General features: G+C 33.1%; 1 protein-coding gene across 2 annotated transcripts; it reads left to right on the top strand.

Annotated features, from left to right (window-relative positions):
- The first annotated feature begins 16,565 nt into the window (after positions 1–16,565).
- On the top strand, positions 16,566–23,323 carry LOC18609545 (spermidine copper dependent amine oxidase 1). Of its 2 annotated transcripts, XM_018115543.2 has the most exons (13): positions 16,571–16,762; positions 16,900–17,131; positions 17,725–17,834; positions 17,962–18,267; positions 18,745–18,857; positions 18,959–19,289; positions 19,376–19,591; positions 19,704–19,940; positions 20,272–20,457; positions 20,717–20,857; positions 21,639–21,907; positions 22,157–22,238; positions 22,862–23,323. In XM_018115543.2, the coding sequence occupies exons 2-13, from the start codon at positions 17,062–17,064 to the stop codon at positions 22,982–22,984; spliced, it is 2,184 nt and encodes a 727-aa protein (XP_017971032.1). In that variant the 5' UTR covers positions 16,571–16,762; positions 16,900–17,061; the 3' UTR covers positions 22,985–23,323. The 2 variants fall into 2 exon arrangements, with proteins under 2 accessions (XP_017971031.1, XP_017971032.1); XM_018115542.2 differs by having other exon boundaries at positions 16,566–17,131.
- The last annotated feature ends 101 nt before the right edge of the window (positions 23,324–23,424 follow it).

Below are 23,424 nucleotides of genomic sequence, written 5' to 3'. Positions count from 1 at the left end.
TCCTAGCATGCAAACATGCTATCCATCACATGTATATCATGATAAATATTTTTATAGAGTCGGGCTTGACATCTTCTCCCCCACTTGGATCAACCATATGATCTTTCTTCTTGATTGACTTCGACATCCGGCTAAATATTAATATTTTAATATTAATTTATTAATAAAATATTATTTTTTTAAAAAAATTTTATCTTGTCTCCTTGGTACCCAAAATACCTTATTATACCTCACTTGACTTCCAAATCGCCTTTTATCTCACAAATTCTCCTCCGATAAAATTATTATTATTTTATTATTATTTTCTCACTTGCGAAATATTTTATTCTAAACTACTCCTTTCGTCTGTTATCACTTCTAAACATTTTAATTGACTTTAATTTGCATTCGATCAACTTTATTTATCACCATATCAAAGTATGGGGTATTTCAAAAACCATCACTATCAACAAATCTCAAAATAATAGCCATTTGCTTTTTTTTAGACTAATCTCGAGCTTCATCAATAATGATACAAAATTTAGCATTTCCCACCTTCTTTCTAACTGAATTTCTCACCATATTAGCCAAATATGAGAAATCTCCTTTTGAACATCCTTGGATGTGTACTTAGCAACTCGTGGAGTATTTTCCAAAACAAACTTATCAACTTTATCATTGTAAGATCTAACAATTTCATCATTTCAATGAAATTTCCTTTATTTTTTAAGATGTACTTTCATCATGACCTCTAAATGCACAAACTTGAAAAGTTAACCATCTAACATAATCTATGAAAGCTTTAAGCTTAAGTCGATTATTCATGATCTCTTCTGATACTTGTCTTTTGATAAGCCTATCAATATGTTGGGACTTTTTCAATAAATTCTCACAAGATTTTATAGCAACATTAAATGGAGAATTTGGATTTTTCCCAACATGATTCAAAAGTGGACAATTTTCTCCACTATTTACTTTCTTCTAACTTTTGAAACCATTTTTCAATAAATGCATTTGTACTTGGACGATTTGAGGCCTTTTTATAAAAAAGGTAGCATGGCAAACAAAATATAACATCTTTGTCATAAGAATACTTTAACCAAGAAAGATATAATTCAAATTCAAGAAGCTTGAAAATGATGAGGGTGATCATCATCTGATAAAAGGATACTTCTTAAAAATGGGTTGACATGGCCCACTTTGGGATAATTACGATGAATTTATCCCTTTGATTGATAGGAAATTTTCATATCATTAATTATAATCCAGGATCAGGTTCCATATGAAAAACATCCATTTCTTCAGGATTGAGTCTTAGATGCTTTGATTTACATTGCTCTTATTCATGAGTTGAAGCATTGAGGCTTAATGGTTCAAGTGTAGAAGAATTATTTAGACAATCTGCTTATTTTCTTTTAAAGAATTTATCCATTGTTTTCAATTTACTCATACTTTAATTAAACTTTAAAAAAAAATTAAAGCAGTCAACATTCAATATTCTTATTTTATTTTTATTTAAACTTAAAATATTAAATATAAAACTATAATGTATAAAATATAAATAGTTAAATATGATATACAAAATTAATAATTTTGTCCTATATAATCAAGATTGTTTAAAGACTAAATACTCAAAATAATTTTCTCTTATATTTACATAAGATAATTTCCTTTCAACTAAATATAAAATGTAAAGCACATAAAAAAATATACTCAAAATAATTTCCTCTTATATAATTAGGATTAATAAAAAAAGTAAATAAAGATTTTCTAAGCTAAATGGCTATAAAATCCCCTGATATTAAATTCAAAGTAGTAACCATCTTTTTTTTTTTGGCTTTTTCACTTTACAAATTGCTATAAATTCATCTACTTTAGGCTAAACCCTTTGTAACAATTTCATTAGAAAAAAAAAGCATTCAATATTCAAGATTTGAAAGGGGTCTCTCTAAACTAAGGTTTATGAGAGTTGACGTCTTGTGATAAATAAGGCTGCCGCCAAATCTGAAATGTCAAATTTTAGCTTTTAGTAATTAAGTTAGTGTAGATTTTATGATTCAAAGGTATTGATTTGAAGGAGAAGATGGATGAATTACATGAAAAATGGAAGAGTTTTAAATTATTAAAGGATAAAATATGTCCATTGTGAATAAAAACGTAAGGAAGTTGAATGCTTATCTAGGGTTCGACAAGGCTTTTGCCTATTGGGTTCTTTATGGCAAATAAAGAAAGTGAACAAACAAGCTATGTTTAAAACCCTAGGTCCATATGGAGATTGAGAGGAAAATTGTCTATGAAAAAAATAAGGGAAAATATGTTTTTATTCTCTTTCAAAGAAAAGGGTGATTACAACAGGGTGAAAGTTGGAAAATCATGGAGTTTTGATAAAAACCTAGTGGTTTTGAAAGAATTTGATGAGGAATATATGGAGCTAGATAAAATAGATTTTGGTAAAGAGGAGTTTCAGATTCATGTGACTAGTGTTTGAACTAAACTTATGGTTTTAGATAGTACTATTGTTAAAGGCAATTTGGTAGGGCAGTTCATTTAAGTAGATGGTGATGAAAAAGATCTCATAGACAAATTTTTGCATATCAATGTAATGTTAAACTTGACAAAACCGTTACGTAGGGGAATTATGCTTTCTCTTGATAATGGTCAGATTAAATAGGCAAGTATTTAGTATGAACATTTACCACGATTTTGTTATCGATGTGGAATTTTAAGGCACAATGAGAAGGACTACTCTAGTTCATTTTCGAATGAAAATGAGAAAGAAGTGAAGCATCAATGTGGATTCTTTATGATTGCACCATTAAGGAGGAAATTGGCAAAATTTATCATTGAAGGAAGTAAACAGAATAATGCGAATGGCCAACAAAATACGACTATAACTATGGAAAAGTTAAGTCAGATCAATAAAGGAGATAATTGTAATCAATTAGCTACAAAAAACCTTAAATGAAATATTAGGAATGGAAACGAGAGAGATAGAGGAGATAAATGTTGTTGGGACTAATTTAGTGTGACGAAAAGCAAAATTAGAACAGAATGAGGTGGAGGATTTGACAGAGAGGGTTCATGCATAGAACTCGAGTGGTAAAAAGGATGCAAGTGATGTGTTTGATAATCACATAGACAATTATGCAGATAAAGATTCAATGGAATCAATAGGCGAGATTGACAATTTAGTAATTGGATTGAACAAAAATAAAATAAAGCTTGCAGAGATGAACAAAGATTAAGCTAAAGTCGAGAAGAAACTCAAGATGGTAGCAAATTTTTTGTTGGAATTAGCGATGCATAGTGGTCTACAAGGCTTGCACTGCTTGCACGAATGAGGATTATGAGTTGGAATTGTTGAGGTCTCGAGAATCCTCAAACAATTCATATGCTACTCAAATATTTGTGAAGCATAAATCCCCGATGTAGTCTTTCTAAGGGAGCTTAAAAAAATGGTATGGATATGGAAAAGCTACGATTACTTTTTGGTATGGATTCATGCTTAATAGTAGATGCAATTGGAAAAGCTAAAGGTTTCGCTTTGGCATGGAAGCAAGGTACAACATTGAAGGTTTAATCATTTTCAATAAACCACATAAATTCAGAAATTATGATGAAAGGGGAAACTTGGTGATTGACTGGTCTTTATGGGAATCTGAATGTCTCAAATAAGCCAATAAGTTGGGGTATAGTACGACTCCTTAATTCATAGTCTCAGAGTCAATGGCTCTATGTAGAAGTCTTTAATGAAATTATGTATCCTAGTGGAAACAAAGGAGCTTCAAGGAGGAGTGAAGCAGAAATAAAGGCTTTTAGGAAGGTTTATAGTTAATGTGATTGGTGAAATTTAGGCTACAAAGGACCATAATTTATGTGGTGGAATAATAGGGAAGAAGATTATTTCATTTGATGTAAGATTGACAGGGCATTTACAAATCACTCATGGTGTGAAAAATTTTTGAGGGTAGCAGTTTTTAATAAAGTCGTGGGAGCTTTAGACCATGTAACTGTGATGATTTACTTATTTCACCAGAGAAGGGTAAAATGGAAAAGAAGATTCCACTTTGAAGCATCATGGGTCCAATATGAAAATTGTGAAAGAATAATTTCAGAGGAATAGAACTTATCTAAGCAAAGTTTGAATGGATTCATAGAACAGTTAAGTACGATGAAAGAAAAAGTGAATTTGATTAAGCAAAGCCTGTTACAAAAGGTGAAAGAAAAAAATGTGAGAAAAAGAAAAGAACTTTAAGATGTACTTGAATCGAATCTCATCAGATAAAAAATGTACCTAATAAATATAGTTATGTACAAGGAAGCCATGATCTTCCTATACACAAGATGAAAGCAAAAACCAATGCACATGACAACACTCAGTTGACAATAGATTCCCAGTGAGTCAAATGAACATAATTGAGCAGTTGACACAGTAGTTAGGAAACAAAAAAGGCAATGCCTAAAAGGAATCAGACTTACATATTGCAAAAAGCACAAGCCAAAATGGATAGAAAACAAATAATTCAGAAACAAATAGCAAAGAGGAAAAGGGATAAAAATACAAAATTCTTTCATGGAAGGGCTTCAAAAAGAAAAGAAAAGAATACCATTTGGGCATTAAGAAAGAACAATGGTGAATAGGTGGAGAAACAAGAAGAATTATTTCAAGAGTTAAATGAATTTTTTTTCTACACTATTTACCGTTTCACTACCGCCAATGGTGGAAAAAGTATTGGCTATGGTGCAACAGAGAATTGAAGAAAGGATGAATAAAGATCTAACTTGCGAAATCTCAATAGATGAGGTCTATTCTGCTTTGTTCCAAATGCATCCCACAAAGGCCCCAAGTCCAGACAATCCGCTTGCTTTGTTTTTTCAAAGATATTAGAGATTAATGGAAAAACACATTCATAGATTTGTTGTTGATTTCTTGGAGCAAAGAATTGAACCTAAAGTAATCAACCATACCCATACAGCTCTATTCCCAAAGACTACCCAACCTGATCAAGTGAGTTAATATCGACCAATAAGTCTCTATAATGTGATTTACAAAATTGCATCTAAGGTGATCACTAACAGATTGAAGACTATACTCCCACATATCATTTTTAAAAATCAAAGTGCTTTTGTGCCTAGTAGATTAATCTTAAATAGTGTTATAGTTGCTCATGAGATTATTCACTATTTGCATAACAAAACACAAGGAAATGTGGGTAATTTTGCCCTTAAATTGGATATGCATATATAGAGTGGAATGGGTTTTTGTAAAAGAAATTTTGAGGAAAATGGGCTTTGTTGGGAGATTTATTAATATGATAATGTGATGCATCTCTATTGTAACATACTCGATCCTTATTAATTGAGCTCCAAGGGATATGTTTGGACGACCAAAAGGGCTTCGCCAAGGTAACCCTCTATCACTTTTTTTGTTTGTTATTATAATTGAAGTTTTATCTAATATGTTGACATTAGCTAAATGTAATAAGAGTATATTTGGATTGAAAGTTAGCAGAAGAGTTCTAAATGTCACTCACCTTTTCTTTGTAAATGACAGTATGATTTTTGGCAAAAAGAGAACTCAAGAGGTATGGGCTTTTAAGAATTTTTTTGATTGGTATGAACATGCATATGGGCAAAAAATCAACTTATGATAAATTTGCAATTCTATTAATGCAAACACTATGGAAGTTAAGGCTGAAGCTATTTGCCAGATTTTGAGGGTGAATAGTGGACAATGGGGTGGTATATATTTGGGTATGCCTCTTATTTGTGGTGGATCTTAAAAATAAATATTTAGCTATGTGAAGGAAAAAGTTTTAAAATGAATATCAAACTGGAAGAATAAACTCCTTTCTATGGCATGAAGGGAAATACTAATAAAGTCAGTGGCTCAAGTAATCTCAATTTATGTTATGAGTTGTTTCAAACTTCCAGATACTTCATGCAAGGAAATTGATTCAGCGGTTGCTCATTTCTGGTGGAGAGGTAATGACAAGGAGCATAAGGTTCATTAGAAGAATTAGAGATATATGTTTACTTCTAAGCATTTTGGTGGAATGGGATTTAGAGACACTAAATGTTTTAATTTGGCCATGTTAGCTAAGCAAGGTTAGAGGTTACAGATAAGAGTACCTACTTTAGCTTACAAGGTGCTTAAAGTGGGATATTTCCCTATGGCAAATTTTGTGGAGGTGTCTCATTGGTTTTAATCCAAGTTATCTTTGGCATAGCCTAAAGGAAAGTCGAGACCTTATTAGAAAAGGATCTATTTAGAGAACGGGTGATAGAAGGGAAATTTTGGTGAGGAAGGATTGTTGGATCCCATATGACACCCCTAGACAAGTTCTTATGTGTGATGAAACAATTAATGACTCAACGAGAGTGTGTAATCTCATAGACACAAATCTAATGATAAGGGATTAAAATAAAATTTAGAATTCTTTTCCTCCATATGAGTAGCAAGCTAATCTTGTCGATTCCTTTCAATATCAAAAAGTAAAATGATCGCTAAATATGGTTTGATAATAAGGATGGTGAATACACGGTGAAGTTAGGCTATAAGCTTCTTTGCTCTTGGCTAGTGGGCAATGATGGAGCAAGCTCATCGAACTATAGTAATTAATTATGGAAAACGTTGTGGACTTGTATTATTCCTCACAAGATTCTGCTGTTTGCATAGAGACTTGTTAAAGGTGCATTACCAACTAGAGCAAAGCTTGTCAAAAGGAAGATAAATGTGGATCCAAGATGTCCATTATGTGAAATTGAAAAGGAGACAACTTTTCACTGCTTATGTACTTGTTATTTTGCAAGAGTGGTTTAGGATGTATCTCGTTGGGGTATTAAAGATATATCAAGCTACTTTTCTTCGATTAGGGATCGGATGCAAAGGTTATTAGATACAATTGAAAAGACAAAAGTAGAAGAAATAGTATGTGTGATGTGGTCCATCTGGAAAGTTAGAAATAACCTAACTTTTAAGTAAACCCTGAACTAATCCTACAATTATGGTGAATTGGGATATGAGATGGCAAGGCAATTCTGTAATGCCAATTCATCGACATGCTAAATATGGCTGGAACAAATGATAGAATAAGAAACTAGAGAATACCTAACATAACTAAACTGAACATAAACGCAGCAGTTTTTCAAGTGAATGGTGAAGCAAAAGTTAGGACAAGCTTTATAGTTAGAAATCAAGAGGGGGGGACTATTATAATTGGAACAAAAATGTTTTCCCATTGTTTAAATGTGAATGAAGCTGAACTAAAGCAATGGTCTAGGCATTACACGTCTGCTACCAAAGAGGAGTTAGAGTGCATGAAGTTGAAATGGATTGCCAACAAATTGTCCATTGGGTGTAGAATAAAAGTTGTAATGGTAATGTCGGACACATAGTGGAAGATTGCATAATATACATGTAAATGCTTTCTTGTACTTCTATCGTCCATTGCCTAAGAGATGCAAATAAGGTTGTTCACTCATTAGCACAGTATGCAAAATTGTTAAATGAAGATGATTTATTGTGGAATACTACCAAGGAGTTGCCAAGTTAAGGAGGAACCATAATATTACAAGATTTATCTTATATGTAGTCTTTATTTGTTGAGTTGGTGGGTTAGAAGAATGTTTATTTTAATAGAAATACATGGATGGAAGGGCACTCTTTTTTCCGTAAGAAGGTTTTTAACGAGGCTCTTTCTACATGCACAAGAGGTGTTGGGAGGGTAGTTGTATTATGATGGGCTTAGTACATGCAATTTGTTGAATGCATATTGTATTGATGTTTTGGTGTTTAATGAAATTCACCTTAATCTTTAAAAAAAATGATATATTGATAAAATTTTAAGTAACAGCCACCAATGCAATACTACAACTTATATTTGAGAATTACATAATAATTTTAATTTTTAAAGACTAAAATAATAGAAAATAAAATTCACTTAACAGTAAAAAGAAAAACACGGTAGATAAAAGATAAAACCCACATGACAAAAAAGAAGGAAAAAGAACATGATTGATGGTTCGTATAAATTTGGAGAAGAAAATTTATGGAAACTCAAAACATATAAGCAAATAAAATCGAAATGAAAAAATAAACAAATAATATAAATAGAAAAAAAAGTCAAAAAAAATTTACCTCCTTTTAATTTCACACAATGGTAGCAAGTGGTCCCATTTTTCCTTATCCAAGCTGACAAGCTCGTAAATCTTTCTTAAAGAATAAAGTCTATTTCGGTGGTGAGTTACATAGAATGAGTAAAGTAAAAATGAAAGGACAAAAGAAAAGTGAAAGAGAAAAAGAAAAAAAGAAAAAGGTGTAGAGAAATTTAAGAATTAGGATAAAATTGAGTGAGGCTTGTGAGGTTATTTTGTTATTCTTTATTTATATTAATTATTAAATAAAAACTTATTTTGAGACTGTCACTAAAATATATATAATATATAAAATTTTTTAAAATTTTTGAGAAGCTGTAGCCCCATAATTATAGGACCATCCACCCCTAACTACTTTATATATTTTCCTTCACTTATTATGACATTAGTGCTTCAAGGACTAACCCAATCTTGCTCTATCGCCTTGTGCATTTTTTTACTTATTTGCTATACTTCCTCTCTCTTTATCACAAAACCCCCTTTCACATAGGTAAAAAAACTTAAGGGCAAAATTGGAATTAAATTTATTTTAAGAAATAAGTAAATTACAAAATTTAATATCTCAAATTTTTAATCCAAAACTCAAGATTCACAATTATTAAAACAATAACAATAAAGTTACCTCTTTGGAGATACACCATCAAATCTTTATAGATTTGACAAAGTATAATGATTTTTTTTCATGATCAAGATACTCCAAAATCCATCCCAAAAAAATTCAATAATTAACTAAGCCTATCTCGCTTTTGCTCTCAAGTTTTAACTATTCTTTTTAAAACTTTTGTGAATGAAATGACCTTAATGTGCGATGGATATGCAGAATGAGGCTAGACCTTAATGAGCAATACGTATGCAGACTCAGTTGTAAACCATTGGACCCTCGTAAAACAACCTGTAGCTTCCAAATGTTATAAATTGCGTAATATTCAATCACGGAACTCCTATATAAGATCCATGGCTTCAGGAAAAGCATCATTTCTGTCTTCCTTCTCGTATATAAAATGTAAATTAATTAATGTTATCAGCAACTACATCATTTTGAGCTTGTTCGCTTTTGGTTTTCTAGGCAATCAAAACTTGTTAAAGGTGAAACTCACGATGTCGTAAAAACTACCAGTGAAACCCCATATCTGATCAGGTGTCTTCAGTGCTAAATTATTGAATGAGGTGATGGTCACTTCACTTCAAAAAGCCTCAAAACATGGAAACAAGGGGAAACAGACAGAAGTGCGTCACAAAAGAAAGGAGATTGAAAGACAAATAGGCAGAATGATTTCAGTCTTCGTACGTTCAAACCTGGTAATGACAAGAGAACACTGCTGAGACTACAATAATAGAATATATACATTGTTACTCTTGCAAAACCAATGCTAGTACTATAATTAGTTGATTCTTTTTTGGATTGTTTCATTCGAACTTTGAACGTATGCATAGTTGGATAACTTGTTTAAAAGCCGGGGGACAAAAAAAAAATTCTCCTCGACTGTTAGTACTTTGTAGCACTAGTTTTAACTTACCACAAGCCTGCTACAGAAGAATTGTAGTGGCAGGCCGCTGAAGTTAATGAGAGCCAGCCACAGCACTGGAACTTAAGCGGCCGCAAAAAAATTGACAAAATCCTTGTCCTGGAAAATATGATAGGGGTATGCTCGGTAATTAAAGCCTAGAATGATGTTGCATTATCGCCTGCACAGGTCCACCTGATGGAAGATCCTTTTCTTATTTTCTTTCTAGCCCGACATTTGTAAACTCCCTGCTTTTTTTTTTCTCGATTCTTCATCATAATTTTCTGGTTTCCTTTTGTTTTTTTTGTCAAGCGATGAACTGTTCATGTCTGGGGACAATGGTCTCTTGTCAGAAGGCGTGATCGTTGTTTCAGTACCGCCCTCAGTGAATTGTGGAACTGGGCCTTGGCGCATGGGGCCGCTTCGAGGGACTGAGGGACGCAGTCAGCCAGCTAGTGAACTAGGCCTTAACTTAACTAACATTAAGGCATCAAATAGTCCAGCTAGCCCATTTGAGACAAAGCCCATAAACTCACTCTATACCGAAACATACCTCAACCTGGCTAAACCTAGAACTCTTGTTTTTTTTTTTTGGTATGATTATGTCTTATTACCATTTTATTTTATTTATGTTAACAATTTTTAGGAAGCAAGAATTAAAGATCAATGGATCGTGCCACCATCAACGTGGTTTGAATCCGTTGCTTTGAGCTTTAACTTTCTCCAGCTTTTGTGTACTTTGGAGCTTTATATCCAGCAAAAGTCTAAAACAATAATAACGACACCCACTTGGCTTGGATTATCATTACCATTTATTATCGTCATTCAATACTTTGGTCGTGAGTCTTAATCACGAGACCAAATTTACAGCATGCAAATCATGCAGGGAAACGACCAGCTGGGTGGGGGGTGGGGGCTTTCATAAAAGGGAAAGGAGAGCAGATTCATTGTTGGGATGTCATAGGGTGATTAGTGGTTGGGTTAGGTATTGGCCGTCTGGGGTAGGAAAGCAACTTCTTCAGTGCTTGACGTGTGGCCAACATGCCTTCAAAATTGCACTTGTTTTTTTGCAATACAGTGTGTTCCAGCTGTGCGCCGTACATTTCAATTACTGTGAAAATGTGAAGGCTTATATATAAGGTGCAGTTGCTACAAGCAACATACTGTGTCATTTTATTTTGTTTAAATTCAATAATCAACTGACGATGCATAGTGATGCATGATAATGACATTGGTGATCGTGCAAAATTAAAATGGCCATTTTGGGCTTATGCTTTAGAAATATCATCAACTTTTTTAATAGATTTTCATCGAAACTAAGGGCTAGTAGAGATCTTGACTTCATGCTTTAACAATCCTTTGGTTTTTTAGTAAAATAAGAGTCTAACTGAGAACAAATTATGTTATTTGATTAAATTTGATTAAAAAAATATAGTATTTTTTAAAAAAAATAAATTATTTAAGATAATTTAAATAAATTTTTATTTTTTTATTACGTTAGGTACAATATGATTAGAGGTATTTTTAAAAATAACTCTTAAAGATAAGATGTTTTCAAAAATAACCCTCTTTATAATTTTAATTATTTTTAATCAAGTTGGACAAAATTACTCTTAATAAAATTACACGTTATGATGTTACACATCATGTACAAAAATATATTACACGTCATGATCAGGTTGTTACACTTCATGTGCAAAAACATGTGACGTACCATGGTTAAGTCGTTACACACCATGTACAGAAACATATGACATGTCATATACAAAAACATGTGACATGTCATGTATAAAAACATGTGACACGCCACGGTTAGATTGTTACACGTCATGTTAAAAAAATACTATTATTACACGCCATGTACAAAAACATGTTACACACCATAGTTAAAAAAGGTTGTTACACGCTATGTTGAAAAAAAAATATTGTTGTTACACACCATGTTGAAAAAATATTATTGTTACATGCCATATTCAAAAATATTTTGCTACACTTTAATATCTAAAATGTTGTTGTTACTTACGAACCAAAACTTCAAATCCTCTCAACTCTCTTCGTTTTTTTTTTTTTTGACAATTTGGCATCGATTAAAGTGTTTCTAACATATTTTCATAAATCAAAATATAAATTTTATTATCTAAAACACCTATTTCAACTAAAAATAAAAAAATTTCCTTTGAAAATCTAGATTTATAAATTTTAATTTTTTGAGTTTATTGGTGTCTAGGTCCCGAATTGATTCAATTAAAAACTATTTCAAACATCTGTAATCATTTCTACCGTTTTAGTTTTACCCAAAATACCTAAAAATCAAAATTTTCAAATAGCCACTCACCCAAGCACATTAAAACCATTGCTTGGTGTCTTGAAAGCGCAAAAAAGAGAACTATGAAAATACGGGAGAGAGAAATCGAAAGCATAGCAGACGAATGTCGAAGAGAAAAATCGATAAAATTTGAGAGATTGTGATGGTGAGAGAGAAATCAGAAACACAAATGGGGAGAAATTGTGATGAATAGTTTAATTTATTTGAAATAGTTTTAAGGGTATTTTTGTCAAGTCATAACTAAATATGGCTAAAAACAATTAAATTTATTTTGATGGTTATTTTTAAAATGTTTTTATCAAGAAAGACTATTCCTCGTAATTTCCTCATATGGTTAATTACTTGTTGTTAGTCAAAGTGTCATTAGTTATAATATGTCACGCAGTACTGACCGGACATACTCATATATTATAATAGAAAATGATGAAGCATGATAACATAGTTATATAACATTTTTCACCCTTCACGTTAATATAAAATAATAAGTAGTATTTTAATTAATGACAACTAATCAATAATTAATTATAAAAGTTTATTTAATAAAAAAATATATAAACTTAATTGAAGTAATAAAAAAATAAAAATTTATTTGATTTTTCTTAAAATAGTCCAAGGATTTTTTTCAAACATTATGCAGGAAAAAACATATAATATGATTAAAAAATTATACAAGTTACTAGTATAATGTTATAAGTCACTTCAAATTAGTTACAACACGTTTGATTGGGAAAATAGAATAGTCATTCTTTCCTATATAGATATTCATTTCTGTTCCTAATCTTTTTTAAAGTTTTATTTGTTTAGAAGGAATATCCATTCAGGGAGGGAATAGCAATTACTAACTACCTTGGTAAGGGCTAGTGATGAATATTCTTAAAGGCAAGAAATAAGTTAAAAATGTTAATAGACAAAAACATCTTCCATCAATTACAAAAATTATTATACAATATAAATTAGAATTTAGAGTTCTTTTTTTAAATGGGCCCTATGCATAACGTGTTTCTGACAATAGATCTCTCCATAATTTTAACTGTTTTTAGCCAAGAGAATTAAAATTTGAACAAAATTACCCTTAATGAAATCGACATATTTATTTGGCTTCGGGTCTTAACCCGAAACCTATTAATTGGTTAAGTATGTTTAGGTTTGTACCTCAAACTGCCTCATATTTTTTTAGTTTTCCTCACCAGACTATTCATCTCTGGAGTATTCCTTATCAAAAAGAAAAACGTTTAAGCATTTTGAGCATTTTGGAGTAAGTTTTGATACAAGAAGAAAATCTGTAAGCGTTTTGAGCATTTTGAAGTATTTTAGAGTGATTTTTTATATATGAAGAAAAACTTTGAATATTTTGAGTATTCATATTCGTTAATTATGTTGTTAAATGGAATATAGTGTATCATTTGAAGTTGTTGATCTTGTCAAATGGAATTCAGTAGTTTTGGTGATTTTTTAGAATTATGTGACTAGTTTTTAGGCATTGCGTGACTGACTTAAGGCATTACGTGACTAGTTTTTGATAAGATATTGCGTGACTAGTTTCTGATAAGGCATTGCGTGACTAGTTTTTGATAAGACATTGCGTGACTAGTTTTTGATAAGACATTGCATGACTAGCTTCTGATAAGGCATTGCGTGACTAGTTGATAGGGATTGCGTGACTAGTTTTTGATAAGGCATTGCGTGACTAGTTTCTAATAAAGCATTGTGTGACTAGTTTCTAATAAAGCATTGTGTGACTAGTTTCTAATAAGGTATTGCGTGGCTAGTTGATAGGCATTGCGTGACTTGTTAGTAAGGCATTGCATGACTTGTTAATAAAACATTGCGTGACTAGTTAGTAAAGCATTGTGTGACTTAGGCATTACTTAAAAATTAGTCACGTAATGCCTAAAAACCAGTCATGCAGTGATTAAGTCACATAATACCTAAAAATTAGTTTCGCAATACTTAAAAACCAGTCTAATCAACTTCAATTCTTTAATTTTGAGATTCTGTAAATAAACCAATAAACTCAAGAATCTAAAACACGTACTTTTTTTTTGCTAAGCCATGAAATTATGCATTTCATAAAAGATAGGTTACAAAACTCCAAAACCTTCCAAAGCAAGACAAAATAAATCCCTATCGGGAGAGCCTTGCTCACTCCCCTTATGCAAAAACAAAATATACTCCCTTTATAAAATATTCCTTGAACAATTTCAATTCAAAATCCTATAAAAAAAATCAAAATCTCCAGCAAACATGCTTAACAATCATCCCAATCCCAGATACAACAAAATCGTGAACCACTATAAAACCCATCAAAAATACTTCAGCTATTTCTTTTCCCTGAGCCCATCATCTTAACCAATCTGATCCAACTCATCAACACAGGCATCTCGATTGCAACACACGTTTCAAAACAAGTCATCACCAAAAAGCATCCAATTACCAAATTCATCATACTACCGCAATCACCATAGAAGAGTAAAATCGTTGTTCATCGTCCTTGAGAACCCCAAGATCCATTATCTAAAAAAATAAAATAAAATAAGAAAGAACTTGATGTCATCTCCGAATGGCAAGATTGACAGTATTTGACCAGAGAGAGAAATTGAGATTTAATTTTAAAATTTTTATCTGGATGATGGGATAGAGAAAACTGAAACCATTTTAACTTGTTTGAAATTGTTTAAAAGGGTATTGTTATCAAGTCATGCCAAAAATTGATTAAAAATAGTTAAAATTATAAAAAATGATATTTTTGAATTGAGCTTATAAGGAATGTTATTTCTCACAATTTTCTTTAGAATTTATTCGTTTCTCTTGATTTTTTTTCTCTGCCATTTGCCTTTCTTCTTCTTTCACTAAATTTCCTCCATTGCGAAAGACAGTAGAAGGTGGTGAAAAGTGATAACGGACGACGATATTGGTATTTTCGCTATCAGATTTAGTAGCAGAACCGTCGATTTGGCGCTCTCCATCCAAATTAGATTGTGAAAAAGTCAGATTCGATACCTCTTATTGCATTTGGTTGTGGAAGCGTCAAATCTAGTGCTCCTCGACCATATTTAGAAGCAAAAACGTCAAATCCGACATTCTTTGATTAGATCTGATCACAAAAAGTGCATATCGATGATCCTTTATTTTATTTTTACAAAATAGCTATTCCATTTCCAATCTGTTTTATTACACAAACATACATACTTAATTTCATAAGTTATTGGATGAATATAAAAAGTAAACACAATTATACACGTGCTTAACGTAAAATTTCCAAAGTTAAAAAATGAGAAAATTATGAGAAATAGTCTTTCTTGATAAGGACATTTTAAAAATAACTATCAAAATAAATTTAACTGTGTTTAGCCATATTTAGCTATGACTTGACAAAAATGCTCTTAAAACTATTTCAAATAAATTAAACCATTCATCACAATTTCTCTCAATTTGTGTTTTTGATTTCTCTCTCTCACCATCCCAGTCTCTCAAATTTTATCGATTTCTCTTTTCGGCATTCGTCTACTATGCTTCCAATTTCTCTCTATCGCATTTTCATATTTCTCTTTCTTGTGCTTTCAAGACACTAAGCAATGGTTTTGATGTGCTTGGGTAGGTGGCTATTTGAAAATTTTGATTTTTAGATATTTTGGGTAAAACTAAAATGGCAGAAATGATCATAGATGTTTGAAATAGCTTTTAATTGAATCAATTCGGGACCTAGACACCAATAAACTCAAAAAATTAAAATATATAAACCTAGGCTTTCAAAGAATTTTTTTTTATTTTTAGTTGAAATAGGTGTTTTAGATAAAAAAAATTTATGTTTTGATTTATGAAAATATGTTAGAAACATTTTAATCGGTGTCAAATTGTCAAAAAAAATGAAAAGAGTTTAGAGGATTTGAAGTTTTGGTTTGTAAGTAACAACAACATTTTAGACATTAAAGTGTAACAAAATGTTTTCAAATATAGCGAGTAATAATAATATTTTTTCAACATGGTGTGTAACAACAGTATTTTTTTTTCAACATGACGTGTAACAATCTTTTTTAACCATGACGTGTAACATGTTTTTGTACATGATGTATAACAACAGTATTTTTTTAATATGATGTGTAACAACCTAACCATGACGTGTCACATATTTTTGTATATGACGTATCACATGTTTTTGTACATAGCGTGTCACATGTTTTTACATATGACTTGTAATAATCTAATCATGATGTATAATATATTTTTGTACATGACGTATAAATTCATTAAGGGTAATTTTGTTCAATTTGATTAAAAATAGTTAAAATTATAAAGAGAATTATTTTTAAAAATATCTCTTAAAAAATCATAATTTAGAAAGAAAATAAGCCAAAAGGCATAGTACCATATCCTATTCGAATCTTACTATTGTCAATCCCATCCCTCACGTTTTTCACTAGTATTTTGTTTATTCAAATTTCTACGGTTTAGTCAATTTTTGAATTCATATAGTGATTATAATGAAGAAAACGATCAGAGGAATGAACAATACTCCCAGGGAGGAACTCCACTTTTGTTTTTGACTTTGTCTTGTAGTAAAAGTCCATGCTCTGTCCTAAGGTGTACTTTTCTTTATAAAGCAAGCAAGCCAGCCAACCAAAGTACCAAAACTAAGCCCACTTCTGCTTTGTTTTCGTCTTTCACTTGAAAACTAATGCTCCTCTTTTTGTCTTAAACCGATCTGCAACTGCAAGCAAAACCATTTTTCATTATCGTTTCCCATTTGGGTTGATCCGGGCAGCGAGAGAATAATACAAAGCTTTTCGAGTGGAAGGTTAGAAGCTCAGAATAAAAAAAGAAAACACGAAAACAGACGCATAGTATTTGCTGTATGTCAGTAGAATACTATTGTGACAAATACTACGGTGGATACGGTGAGGTTGCTAACCCTTTGCAATGGCCTCAACTCAGGAAAAGGCGACGCCTTGTTGCATTCCCAAAACCAACGACGACGTCAGCAAGAAGACCTCTTCATCTTCTTCTTCCTCCTCTACCGAGGTTTTGCAGAATTGGAGTCTTGCAGTCGGCTCTGGGCCAGTCCCGTCTGAGGATCCCATCCCAAAGACAGCCTCCATGGCAACCTTGATCCGCCCTGTTGAGCCCATCTCGGATCCTTCCGCTGCTAAGATCGCTACTACCAAAGGTTTAAACTTTAAACACTGTTCAAAATAATTGACTTATCTTTTTCTTCAGTGTAGTTGGATAATCCTCTACTTTTTTTTTCTTTGTTATGAATGCTATATTGCAAAATATTTGCCTGGTCTTTTTCCTCCTGGTTGTTTCGAGTTTGCAAGAAATTGGCAAGCTCTATTTACGAAAGCTATGTAGTTGATAAGATGAAGTCAAAGAAGGGAAGGTCTTTGTCTTTTTGGGTCCCAAGTAAGAATTTTGCATTTTTTTTCTTTAACTTCACAACATTTTCTTTGCTATTAAAGAATATGTTTTTGATTTTCCTTCCTCTTCCTATACGCTTGTTTTTTAAATAAATATATATATATATATAAATCGGTTTTATATTATTTCTTTGATGTCATGCATCTGAAGACGCTTGTGACTTGGTTTCATTTTATTTCTTCAAATTGATCGTCGAAGGAAACTATTATATAATACCAAAATTCCATAATTTACTACTAGTCTGCTATTGAGTTCTGAACTTAGCATTTCTCTGTCTATCCTATTGGCTGGCATTATTCGGATTATGTGTTTCTTGTTAAAATTGGTGATTTTGTTGCATAGGAATTTCAATCATGCCAAGGGCTCAAACCAGCCATCCTTTGGATCCATTGTCTGCTGCTGAAATCTCAGTGGCAGTGGCAACTGTGAGGGCAGCTGGCGCAACCCCTGAGGTAAAAAATTTTAAGCTATGTTTGACCTGAATTGCAGCTTCAATCTTTTGTGCTATCATTTTAGTGAGAAATTCATTTAAGCTCTTTTTTCTATGGAAGAAATGAAATATGTATTTTCTTTCTTTAGGTGAGAGATAGCATGCGCTTTATTGAAGTGGTTTTGGTAGAACCAGATAAACATGTTGTTGCATTGGCAGATGCATATTTCTTCCCTCCTTTCCAGCCTTCATTACTTCCCAGGACAAAGGGTGGACCTCTCATTCCTAGTAAACTTCCTCCCCGACAAGCAAGACTTGTTGTGTACAACAAAAGGTCCAATGAGACAAGTATATGGACTGTTGAGTTGTCAGAAGTTCATGCTGCAACTCGAGGAGGCCACCACAGGGGCAAAGTCATTTCATCTAAAGTTGTTCCAAATGTCCAACCTCCCATGGTAAATATGTGTTTTCTCTTTTAAGAATCTAAAAGTGATGTCATAGGTGCTGATTAATTGTGACTATAATTTAGACTGTGTCTCAAAGTTCTGTGTTGAAAGAACTTCCTTTGATTCAATTGGATTTTGTATAGCGGTTCTCATCAAGATCTATATGAAACCGCTTCTTTAGAATGCCAGTATTGTGTTCTTTTGACAAGATCATGACTATCAACAGAAAGCCAGTAGGTGCAGACTACAGATGCACTCAGCAAAATTGGAGTAGGTCCACTGTCCACAAAATGCTATCAGAACACTTTCTATAAGTGACCAAGTCTTGATATATGTTTGTTTAGTTATTTATATGGATTGGATATTGTTTGTTTAATTACCTGCTAATCTGTGTTGTGTTTGTCCCCTATTATGGTTTTTGCACCCAACATGTCTATAAATCTATAACTGGCATGTTTCTTTGTCAACGTCCTTCTCAAATTATAGGATGCTATGGAATATGCTGAATGTGAAGCTGTTGTTAAGGACTTCCCTCCATTTCGAGAGGCAATGAAGAAGAGGGGCATTGAGGATATGGATCTTGTGATGGTTGATCCCTGGTCAGTGATCATATTTAGATTTCTTTCACATGGATGTTCTATAAAATCATGTGCAAGTTTCTTACCCTTAAAACAATATTGTGCCTTGCCTTTTTCTATAGGTGTGTGGGTTATCATAGCAATGCTGATGCTCCTAGCCGAAGACTTGCTAAACCACTTATCTTCTGCAGAACTGAGAGTGACTGCCCCATGGAAAATGGTTATGCTCGTCCAGTTGAGGGAATCCATGTTCTTGTTGACATGCAAAATATGGTGGTAATTGAATTTGAAGACCGTAAACTTGTTCCCCTTCCACCAGCTGATCCTTTAAGAAATTATACGGCTGGTGAAACACGGGGAGGTGTTGATCGGAGTGATGTGAAACCACTACAAATCATTCAGCCTGAAGGTCCCAGCTTTCGTGTTAATGGGAAATTTATTGAATGGCAGAAGGTGCTTGCTTGTGAAACTATATTTATAAGTTTTATCAGTTCAACATGTTGTAGTAACATCAATTTTATTTTAATTTCTGGTTTCAGTGGAATTTCCGGATTGGTTTCACTCCTAGGGAGGGTCTGGTAATCTATTCTGTTGCTTATGTTGATGGTAATCGTGGTCGGAGGCCTGTAGCCCATAGATTAAGTTTTGTTGAAATGGTGGTTCCTTATGGAGATCCAAATGATCCGCATTATAGGAAGAATGCATTTGATGCAGGAGAAGATGGGCTGGGTAAAAATGCACATTCTCTTAAAAAGGTTTGGCACTTCTTTTGTGGTTTTTGTTTTCATGTTAAAGTTTCATATAGATCTTCCATTTCATTAATTTAAGTTGAATTTCCCCTGATTTGCCGTAACTTATCTGTTGTAGGGTTGTGATTGTTTGGGATATATCAAGTACTTTGATGCTCATTTTACAAATTTCACTGGAGGTGTTGAAACAATTGAGAATTGTGTTTGTTTGCATGAAGAGGATCATGGGATCTTATGGAAGCATCAAGATTGGAGAACAGGTTTAGCAGAAGTTCGACGGTCAAGAAGGCTAACAGTGTCTTTTGTATGTACTGTGGCTAACTATGAGTATGGGTTTTTCTGGCATTTTTATCAGGCAAGTTGGTGTCTGCTGGGACTTTTTTTTGCTTTGCATGAATTGGCTATCATAAATGTCTTTGTTCTGATAAACTAATATCTCTTCTTATCTATTTGTGAGGCCTGCCTCTGGTTAATAAGGCAAGCTTCCTGAGTAGCAACGGTAGGAATATTTCACTCCTTTCTTTTATTGGGTTGTCCTTGGAATGAGGGATGCTTGTAAATAGTCATGTATATTTTTTTGTTCTATCTAATGGTCCAATGCCATCTTCTTCAGCTTTATAGTGGTAAATTTCCCCTCACTTTGAAAGTTGTGTTACTTAAAATTTTGATGATACATCTTGTTTTAGGATGGTAAAATTGAAGCTGAGGTTAAACTCACTGGGATTCTCAGCTTAGGAGCATTGCAGCCTGGTGAAACACGAAAATATGGCACCACTATTGCTCCTGGACTATATGCCCCTGTTCATCAACACTTTTTTGTGGCTCGCATGGACATGGCAGTTGATTGTAAACCTGGTGAAGCATTTAATCAAGTAAGTTGTGTTATTATTCCTTTATTATGCTTTGGCTCCTTTATTACACTAACAAATGCTGTCTGTAATGCATCCTATGATAGTGTTATATTTGTCATAACATGTTCATGACAGTTGTAACTTAAATTTAAACTTGCAAAAAAAGTTAACAATGATCATCGCAGTGACTTTTTCATTGTTGTTTGCTCCTTTAGCAAGAAAGTTAGGGTTTATTCAATGGAAGTTCATGCAATACTAAGAAATGTATACATTCTTACAGGTTGTTGAGGTGAATCTTAAAGTTGAAGAACCAGGGAAGGATAATGTTCATAATAATGCATTTTATGCTGAAGAGGAACTTCTCAGATCTGAACTGCAAGCAATGCGTGATTGTAATCCATTGAGTGCACGTCACTGGATTGTAAGTAATTTTTCCTACACTTCCTGGTCCAAATTGCAAGGATATGCGTTTTGAGTGGTGTCTAGGATTTTCAGAATGTTGTGTGGAAGGTGAGATGTTGTAATTGTTTGAGAGTTGCTTTACCATGAGTCCAGTAAGTTTGAGTATTTTTTACTCTGAATCTTATCACCCATCAATTATGCAATAGAAACTTGTAACTTTTCCAACTAACCAGATCTTGTGAAAGAAATGGAGCTGACTTCTCCACTTATGTAGAATGAGCGGAGCTTTCATGTTGCCATTGCATTTAAAATAGTAGCTAGCATTTGGTTGTAGGGATTATATACAAGTTTCCAATAATCTAGATTGTGTGACCTTTGACATTGCCATCAAGTTTAAAATGGGTACTAGCTTTTAGTTATTGGATTGTAACCATCTTATTGGTATTCCTTTTGATTGGGGCTTAGCATATAGGTTCCTTCTGTTCCTTATTGTCTCTAAAATCTGATCAGTCAATGGCTCTGACCAGTTTTATGTTGTAGTCTTAAGTTTTTATGCCTTTGTTCTTGCATAAATTATGTATAGGAGCTCTCTTAGGCAGCTGGGTGCATGGATGCTAGCACATATCTATCCTCACTTTTGTTAATGATATGTTAAAAGAGTTCTTGTAATTTTGTGTTATCTTATTTTGGTAGTGTAACAATTTGTGATTTTTGGCAATCTATTTGTCTATTTGGAACATGGCTCCTCTTCTATACAGTTCAACAAATTGATCCCTCGACTGTACTTGCTATTTTCATAGGTTAGAAACACAAGAAATGTCAACAGGACTGGGCAACTAACAGGTTTCAAACTAGTACCTGGTTCAAATTGTCTGCCACTGGCTGGCTCTGAGGCAAAATTTCTAAGACGTGCTGCTTTCTTGAAACATAACCTTTGGGTCACACCCTATGCACGTGAAGAAATGTATCCTGGAGGAGAGTTTCCCAATCAAAATCCACGTGTTGGGGAGGGATTAGCTACATGGGTTAAGAAGAATCGGTCATTGGAAGAAGCTGATATAGTTTTGTGGTTAGTATCTGACATATCTTTCTCTAAGGAATAAAGTGATCATTTATGTTTGAATTTAATTAAAAAATCAGTTCAAATTACTTCATATGCATTCACAGGCATCTTGGTGTGTATCATGTATGTTTGCCTTTGGTATTTTAATTTATCAAGTCTATCATCTAATATTAACTTGTGTTTATTCAGAGAACAGGGTAGTTTAGAACAAATCAATCTATTACGATATCTAATTATATTGGAAATTATGTCTAGGTATGTCTTTGGAGTGACACATGTTCCTCGGTTGGAAGACTGGCCTGTCATGCCAGTGGAACGCATTGGTTTTATGCTCATGGTATACACTCATCCTAATAGCATACATTCTGACAGGCTTGACTGAATCTTCGTAAAAGAATATATTCACATTTTTTTTCCTGATAATTCTTAATTTTTACTCATGTTATTTTAATTAAGAGTTACACCATGTCATATGAGTTTAATGATTTTGTTTTATGGCCTATGTTTTTACTAGTTATTAGTTACTGATATTAGATGGATCATGTGAGTTCACTCTCTGAGTTACCATGTATGTAGTTTGAAAATGCATAGTCTCCTTTGAGAATCATTTGTTATCGTGATAGGTTTGCGTTTTAAACATTATGTGTAAAATGAATAACCTGCTCATGATAGTGTTTGTGATTTTTTCGAGTTCCATCAAAAGCTTCTTAGCAGAGTGTAAGACGGGAAGACGCATTTGAGCCCAATGCACATTTCTCTTTGACAGCCTTAGTATGGGATGGGAGTGATGGATTATCATGTCCCACCCTTGCAATAGACTGCAAGAATGCATTTGAGCTTGCATAGTTGCTATTTGTGTTTGGAAATGCTATGCAGGAAAAACAAAACAAGTCCCAACACAATTTACAGCTTGATTGATAGAAGCACGATCTTTCTTATGGTTTGCTATTTGTAATGCAGCCACACGGTTTCTTTAACTGCTCACCAGCGGTTGATGTTCCTCCTAGCGCAACTGATCTGGAGCTCAAGGACAATGACATTGCAACAAAGCCTATCCAAAACGGGATAATAGCTAAGCTCTGAATTGATCTTTTGTATGATTATCCTCAGCAATATGTCGGTAAGGGTCATATAATTGAGCCATTGACCCCCACATTATTAGGTACTAAAAAAGCATCTGAGTACGTACAGACTGCTTCAGCATTCGTATTTGTATGTGCTTAAGGTTCACTAAATATTTGAACTGCCCTCGTATCCTAGTAAACTATTGGAGGCCTGGCAACTGTCAGCAGCAAATTCAGCGAGTCCACCTCCAGTCCGTCATTGCAAAAATAGATTCATAAATAATGTACTATTTTATACTGTTACAGAATCATAATGTCCGACTCTGTACCTCTGAATAATAGAATTCTTGCCTGATTATGTTGTCTCCATGAAGATCCTTTTTTTAACGCTGATTGCAGCGTTTTGCGGTGATCAAATTGGATCGTGCTGGGCTGCTTGACAAAGGGTGAGTTATGAAA

Source organism: Theobroma cacao, chromosome 2 (assembly GCF_053813885.1).
Source record: "Theobroma cacao isolate CCN51 chromosome 2, ASM5381388v1, whole genome shotgun sequence".
NCBI lineage: Eukaryota > Viridiplantae > Streptophyta > Magnoliopsida > Malvales > Malvaceae > Theobroma > Theobroma cacao.
The sequence above is the reverse complement of the archived record's forward strand: the minus strand, read 5'-3'. Positions and strand labels throughout refer to the sequence as shown.

Bases quoted from the DNA above. Each gene is read 5' to 3' on its own strand.
- LOC18609545 (XM_018115542.2), top strand. From the start codon at position 16,885: ATGGCCTCAACTCAGGAAAAGGCGACGCCTTGTTGCATTCCCAAAACC. The intron at 18,268-18,744 runs GTAAATATGTGT...CTCAAATTATAG, and splicing joins CAAATGTCCAACCTCCCATG to GATGCTATGGAATATGCTGA. The intron at 19,941-20,271 runs GCAAGTTGGTGT...ATCTTGTTTTAG, and splicing joins TTTTCTGGCATTTTTATCAG to GATGGTAAAATTGAAGCTGA.